Raw genomic sequence first — 7,500 nt, 5'->3', positions numbered from 1 at the left:
GCAACCTGTTTGAGCTGTAGATGTCCCTGTTTTTTCCAGGGGAGTTGGACTAGATGGCCTCTTAGGGTCCCTTCCAACTCAAATGATTCTATGATTCCTGGCTGGCATTAAGTCTAAGCAGAGCCTGTACTGCTCTCCCCTTATGAACACTGGGTGCATGGCATCAAACGCCAGGAACCTCCAAAGGAGCTGCACTCTGCAGTGAGTGAGTGCATGCCACAGTGCAGGGGGAATAAAGGAAACACCGCCAGTAAATTTCACCAGAGGGAACTGGTCAGCAGAAACTGGGCCAAGTTCACAAACCTGTGGGATAATCCATCTCTAGGAATGGAAAAAAAGAAGGAAAAAAAAGAAAAGAAAAACTACAACAACAACAACAAAAAACAACCCATAACCCACAAGTGATTAAAAGAAGGATTTTGGTAATTTGCTGGGGGGGGGGGGGGGGGGGGGGGGCAATTTAACAAACTAATTTAAGCTAATATGATGTTTATAAAGTTACTTAGATAATGATACCATGTATACCATTATAATCATTAAAACCCCATCTATGTTTAAAAAAAAAAAACAAAAAAAACTTAGATGATTAACACAAAATCAAGTTGATGTGAAGGAACAATTACTTTTAGAAAAAAAAATCAGGAGGTCCTAATATTCTGTAGAATGAGGGAGGATGCAGCTGTATGTCGACAGCTTTCATATCCTCATTTGAATAATGTGGCCTGAATCTGTCACTTTATTCATCCTCCTTATGCTCAGTGTACTCTGCATCAACAACAAATTAAGTTGTAAATAAGAGACAATCATCACTTTTGTTTTTAAGCAGCTTCTGCATGGAGAATTTCAATGTACTGTTTCTTTTTGACGGAAAGAAAGGGATTCTGCACTGTGCTTATGTAAGCATAAATATGAGGAAACCAACCGAAATGAAACAATAAGAGAGCACTTGAGAACTGCTCCAAAATGTTCTTGGAAGCACATTTCTACCACCACAAATCTCTTTTTTGATAGGATATGCATAAAGGAAATTGTTTAGTTCACCATAACAGTAATTCTTACTTTGCTCTCAAGTGCTAATGACTCTTTTTTGTTGTTGTTGTTGTTATTATTTTTAATTTCCAGTCCTCCAATCTCCCCTTTCCACAACCAGGTACAGGCAAAGCATAACCTTGGTGGAAGGAAGAAGTCAGCTATGGCTTTGCAAACTCAGAAGCACAGCTGACCTCTGAGAACAACAAACTTCTTTGTGACCCAACACAGCATGCAGTAAGAACATGGAGGGGAAGAGATTTTCTTACCTTTACATCTGAGAAGTAGGTTTTCAGCATATTGGAACTTGGGTACCGGGTGTAAAAGAACATGAGCTTGGCCTTTTTCAAGTGGTTCGGTGACAAGCCTTCCTGCATGTAGGATTGGATTGGTAAAGGAAAATGCTTAGCTTGGAAAGGCTCCTTCTGAGTGTGCCCCGTGCACACACTGCACCCCCAGCCCGTGAGAGACTGAAATGGTCATGCTGTGATTTTCTGGAAATGGAAAAATGAGGAATGAAGAGACACACAACCCAAACCTTCTATTCCCTATCAGTTTCAGGAATTCTGCAAGTTTACAGCTTGTGTACCATATGTATGTTCACTTGTTGCTAAGGAAACATGTGCCGCACAGAACTTATCAGGAGCTTTTTCTCCCTCTCCTCTGCAAGTCCAGCCCAAGTTTCATTTCCCCTCAGCACTGCATTGTGTGCACTGAGTAAACTGAGTGCATGTGCTACGCACGGGATGCTCCAGCCCTTGGAGCAATGCCTCCCGCAGGCAGCACATTTCACCTGCTCCGCTCCCATCCCAGCATCTTGAGCTGCTCCCTCTAATCCCGTTACAGCGCTGCCTCAATAATCAAAGCCAAATTTTCAGAGAGGCAGATCCCCTCCAACCTAAGTTGTCACTTTCTGGTTGAGCTGGTTAACACCTCCTCAGAAGAAGCCACATTTGGGGCTCCACAATCGATGGACATGGGCTAGCAGATCAATAGATGGCCACTTACCCTATAACGCAGCCTATTTATCCTGGAAACATCATTACCTTTTAGATCTGTAAACAGAGGCAACAAAAACAGTTCCCAAGGGAATGCAAAGCTAACCATAACCATCTCAGCTTGCTGATTTTCTCCTGGCTCCTTGGCTCTCTTTTGTGCGCTGTGCACGAGGACGGCTCTGGTCACATCTGCGCCGCAGGCTGGCCCTGCCATTTCCTCAGCAAATTAATGGCTTTATAATTTATCAAAAATGAAGATGCACGTGGAGAAAATGAGTGTGGCCCCCACAAGGTCAATTAAGGGTTCTTCCCAGAAGCTTCTCTGAGGTCTGTTTCTCCCAAATGCAACTGCTGAAAACCTCACTCCTTTCACACCTGACGGAGGGGAAAGCTTGGCCATGCCTGCATCCACACTGCAGCCTCTCTGCCCTTGCTTTAGCGCTGGGAGAATGCTGACACCGAGCAACTCCTGCATTGGGAACTTGGGCACAGCGTTATAGCAGGCTACTGTTTATTAGCCAGGCTTTTTCAATTAAAAAAAAACTAAACAAAACAAAATCACTCTTTTCTCTAATTTGTGAAATCAGTGAAGTCCCTCATCTTTATCCCAGTTATAAGATTTATTTTCAGACTGAAAAAAAATGTGGTATTAAAAAAAAAGAAAAAAAAAGAAAGTAAGAAAGAAAGAAAGAAAAAAAAGTCATCAATAACATTAGTTTAAAAACCTCTTATTATCTGGAAGTAGAAGGAGAATGGCTGAGCTGAACTTGCATTTTGTTTTAGATGCTCGCTGATTACAAAGAAGATAATTTATGACTGACATACTTCTTGTGCCAAGAGAAGAGTTGAAAGAACCTCCAGTTACCTCCATTAGACTGATAGAGAAGTCTAAAAGAGCATTACACTCTGCAGTGCCATCTGTCAAAATACGTAAGTGAAATAATAGTAGCAAGCTGTCACCTATTGCTTAGAGATAAGAGTTTTAGACAAATCAAAACTTCTCCACCAGAAATCCACTTTGTTATGCGATCATTTCAGGGGAAAGAGAGTCTGAGGGGGAACTTCAAAAAGTAAAAGAAATAAAAACCCTAAGCCTCCTTAATTTGTGATTCCTCGGTTGCCGCCGACATGCTAATATCGGGTACGGCACACATTTTCTTTCAGCATGAGCTAAATGATGGACTTAAACTTTCAGGAAAAAAAACACCACTCTCTCCTGTTTGCTGGATTTAAGCATATTAGGCAGTTGTCTAAGCATTTTGATTCCTTCTGCATTTAGGATTTTTAAATATTCTCTGCCCTAATGCGAGGGGATATTGATATTGAATGAAACAAGTATTAAAAGATGTTCTAAGACTCAGATTCCCAGAAATCCATTTTCTATTAAAATTATACTTTTTCCTAAGCACTTGGCAGCCTTAAAGCTGTATCGAATATGCAACCAATCTGTGTATCTTGATCCTAAGGTTAACGCTGCACTGTGATAAAAGATCTGATCTGTAATAATCTAGCAAAAAATAGTTAATGACAGACTTAAGAGCAAGGAATTAGATAACCCATTGCTATTTCAGAAAAAAAGAACTGAACTGACCAATTGCTTAATTTCCTTTTTAAGTGCTTGGGCTGAAAAGCAACTGTTCTTCCAAGAAAGCACTAGCTGTTTCCAGGATACTTACACACGCACAATGACTCATGATGAAATAGATTCAGTAAACATACAGCTGTACTGAACACGAGCTAAGCCCCATTCAAGGCCAGGAAAGAAAACGAGCACAAATAAATATTAAGGAGGTAAAGGGAGGAGGGGTGCCGAATGGAACGCAAACAAGCTCCGTCCCAGCAGCTCGTGTGGCTTGCCTCAATTCTCCCAGCTATAGCTTTGTGAAGACAGATGACATTCAATTCTATGGGTAATGCAAAATAGACAATAACTGCTGAAACTTGAGACAGCTGCCAGGTGTAAAAAAAAAAAAAAAAAAAAAAAAAAAAAAGGAAAAAGAAAAAACAAGGAAGGAAAAAAAAAGGAGGAGAGAAAGAAAAGTTGATAAATCCATAAATTAATGAAAGACATCTGCTCAGGAACATAAAAGATCAGAGGAACAGTGTACTGCAGCTGAACCTAAAGCAGTGTTCAAACAACCTGAGAGCTCAGCGCTGTGCTTACCCAGTGCGACGCTGCCTCACCTCACCCAGCAGCAGCAAAAAGGCAAAACATTAAGAAACAGGGAGACTGGGAATGAAACCTAGACGTGCTCCTGTGTGTGTTACCTAGGGAAGCGGAGAGGTAGCGTTTGGCTCGTTTGCACTCTAATTCTCCCAGGGAGCTCTCTCCTCTTTCGCAAAAATATTTTTCAATGGGGATTTCTTTCCCTTCTCTCCCACTCATCCACACCTCCCAGAAAAACACCATCAGACTGTTCTAGTGCTGAGCTGAAGGGAAAGAGTCAAGAAGGGGCTGTATCAGGTAGGCAACCTGCGCTGGCAAGGCTAAGCTGCTCCTTCAGTTACACCTCAGCTGCTTTTAATCAGCAAAGCTTCAAATCGCTCTATCTCACAGCATCTTTGAGACCTTCCAAAGGAAGGGCCAGATGAAAGAGCTCCCCCATTGCCCAGGTTTTATCGGCAGCACCAAGCTAACCAGCTTGCTGTACAATCACTTTTTTTTTTTTTTTTTTTTTTTTTTTAAGTTTAATTAGTTTAATTCTAGTCAGATGTAATAACTCCTCATTTTGAAATGTTGTAATTCGCTAATTATAGCTTTCACATATTGGGACTGCGAAACTCATTCCAGTTGGATGGGAATTCTGCTTAAAAATAAATAAATTGCAGAAAGTTTCACTGGTGTCCCAGGCCCTCCTCCCAGGGAGAGAGCACCCAACTCCTTCACCTTTCCCAATGTCTCAGCAGCACACAGGCTGCTGTTGTGCTGCAGTTTTTGGTCTATGCAAATGTTTGGGGACTGAACAAGGCTATTTTTCTTGAGATGCAAAGAGGATGCGTGACAAAGGAAGACCATGCAGAAAAACAATTGGCTGTCTGTTTCTTTCGGAATTTGAATAAAACTTAATATTTGATTAAACAGATTAGTTTGCAAAGATATAGACTGCATTCAGGACCAAGACGGGAACTCATGCTGCAGGTGCATCTTATCTTGTTCAGCAACATACGCAAACATTAACCGTTTCCTTCTGCAATTCAGCAAGGAACAATCAGACGCGTTTTACAGGCGTTGGTTAAAAGAAACAAACAGAAAGCGGGCTGGTGCAGTGCGTTAGCCTACCACTAAAACCTGAACTTGGCTCTATCCGCCTGTCTTATGTTCTCATCCTGCCTGTATTGTCCAGCAAAACAGATGTTGCTTTCTGCAGGGAAGAAAGATCTGCTTCTCTGAAGAAATCTACTCCTTGTGTGTGCACACTCAACCATGTAAAATAAAAGCACCGCAAAAGAACCTATCACAAAACAAGCCAACCTCCATACCGCGCCTTTCCCTGGAAACTGCAGGCTACCTGGGCAAACAAGCTGCTGCTGGAAAACAACAACAACGTCCCTGAGCTGAACTGTACGCCAGAGCACACATCGTGTACAAACGCTCTTTACTAAATCTGCTTTTCCTAGCAGCTCTGCATGCAAACCCTGGCCAGACAGAACACTTCCCCAATGGCCAGGAAAGGAGCAGGGCAAGGATGGAAGTGGAGCGGCCCCAACGCTCACTGCCCTGGCTGAGCCCCATGCACGGCACTCTCACCCTGGTTCCAACAGGAGCTCTGTTAAGGACTGTCAGCGAGGGAAGAAGGAGAAAGGGAAAGAAATAGTAAGGAGGAGGCAGGAATTTGCTGGGCAGAGAGGACCACTTGCAGCCGCACACTTCATACCTCTTAGGCTCCTGTCCTAGGATGAGTGAACTATTTTGACATCACTACAATTAGCACCCACAGCACCTTGTGGTAGGAATGACTTAATTGCTCTGGCCTGATTGCTGACTTTGGCTGCCACTGGGCTGTCACTCATGCTGACCTCAGGACTGCTCTGAGAGCATCATAGCTTGCTTCTCAGTATGTGAGAATGAGTCTTGGTTTGGACCTCTGAAAGTAACTGGCAGTGACTGGGAACAATGCTGGCTTTGAACTGACTCCACTGTTTTGTCATACATTATACAAGGCAAGGGAAAGATTTCCCTGCTGTCAACAGGAAAAAAGTCCTCCAGATGTCATGCCTGCTCCTGGCTGGCTCTTGGAAATGCCGGCAGCTGGGGAAGGTGCTCTCAAGCCCTTTCTTCAACAGAAAGGGGACTACTCACTCAGGTCAGCCAAAAAAATACTGGAGAGCAAGGGTTCTTCCTTGAGCTTGGCCTAGAATGGATGGCAGACCCTCAGAGGATAAGTGGATGACCCTGAAGCAGGCATCCTGCAAGTCTCCGACCCTGCTCACACAGTGCTGTGACTTCACACACCCACAGACACGTGCTGCAATTCCCCAAAAGCTCTCAGAGTTGATAATGTCCCCGAAGGCACCCAGTGGTGAGGGGCAGCCCTGTGTAGCTGCCTCATGGGACAGCCCTGTGAAGGGGACAGTCTCCCCATATCACCACTGTCACTTTACAGGGACTGAGTTATCTGGTCACAGCCATGGCCAACAACTTGGGAATTAAATGTGCTCCATCTACGCTTCCTTGCTTGCACTGCTGCCTTCTGCTGGGGTGCAGGAGCAGGGATAAGGTACCCATATTCCCTTCATTCAAAATCCTCAGTTTTAGCTTTGGACAGACATGGCATTTTATTTACTTTTAATACAATCGTGCTTGAAAGAAAAATCTTTTTACCAAAAAAATATATATAACTACATCTGTTTATGCCTAAATAAAAGCAGAGCTGTATTTTTCCCCAAACTAAATACTGGAATAGAGCTAAAAAGGACTTTTTTTTTTTTTTTTTTTTTTCTCTCCAAGGAAGCAAAGTGTCCTGCAAATTTCATACAGCTGAAGTTTTATATTTAATTGTTCTCTCCAGCTTTCCAAAATAATTTGCTTTGTGTACGTTAGGACAAAAGATTTCTGTGTATGGCTGAACAGAGGTTAATCATGCATAGCAGGCAGCTGCACCAGAGCAGACCTCTGGGTGGGGGAAAGTACTTGGTGCTGCCTGAATAGATCAGTACCTGGGCCTTTTGTGCTTTATTTCCCTTACGTGAGAGGTGGAGACCCACAAAGGATTAAACACTGTCTCCCTGTGAGCTCCAGCAAGGCCACCATTAACATGGGAGGGGAATAATAGAATGGTTTGGGTTGGAGGGGACCTCAAAGCCTGACATGCCAGACATGGGCAGGGCTGCCCCCCCAGTTCAGGCTGCCCAGAACTCCATTCAGCCTGGACTGGAGTGCCTCCAGAGATGGCACCACAGTTTCTCTGGGCAGCTGTGCCAGTGCCTCACCACTCTCTGAGTAAAGAATTATTCCTGACACCTAACTGAAACC

At 43.5% G+C, this 7,500-nt stretch overlaps 1 protein-coding gene across 5 annotated transcripts in view; it reads right to left on the bottom strand.

Annotated features, from left to right (window-relative positions):
- PROX1 (prospero homeobox 1) overlaps window positions 1–7,500 on the bottom strand; it is an 84,931-nt gene that overhangs the window by 68,980 nt on the left and 8,451 nt on the right. For all 5 annotated transcript variants that reach the window (XM_085542921.1, XM_015857343.3, XM_015857340.3 and 2 more), the window contains exon 3: window positions 1,299–1,406. In XM_085542921.1, the coding sequence (XP_085399047.1) occupies window positions 1,299–1,406 (108 nt within the window). The remainder of the gene's footprint in view (window positions 1–1,298; window positions 1,407–7,500) is intronic.

This window comes from Coturnix japonica, chromosome 3, assembly GCF_054131305.1.
Source record: "Coturnix japonica strain WE chromosome 3, WE-NBRP24, whole genome shotgun sequence".
NCBI lineage: Eukaryota > Metazoa > Chordata > Aves > Galliformes > Phasianidae > Coturnix > Coturnix japonica.
This window is presented reverse-complemented; position numbering and strand designations above follow the sequence as displayed.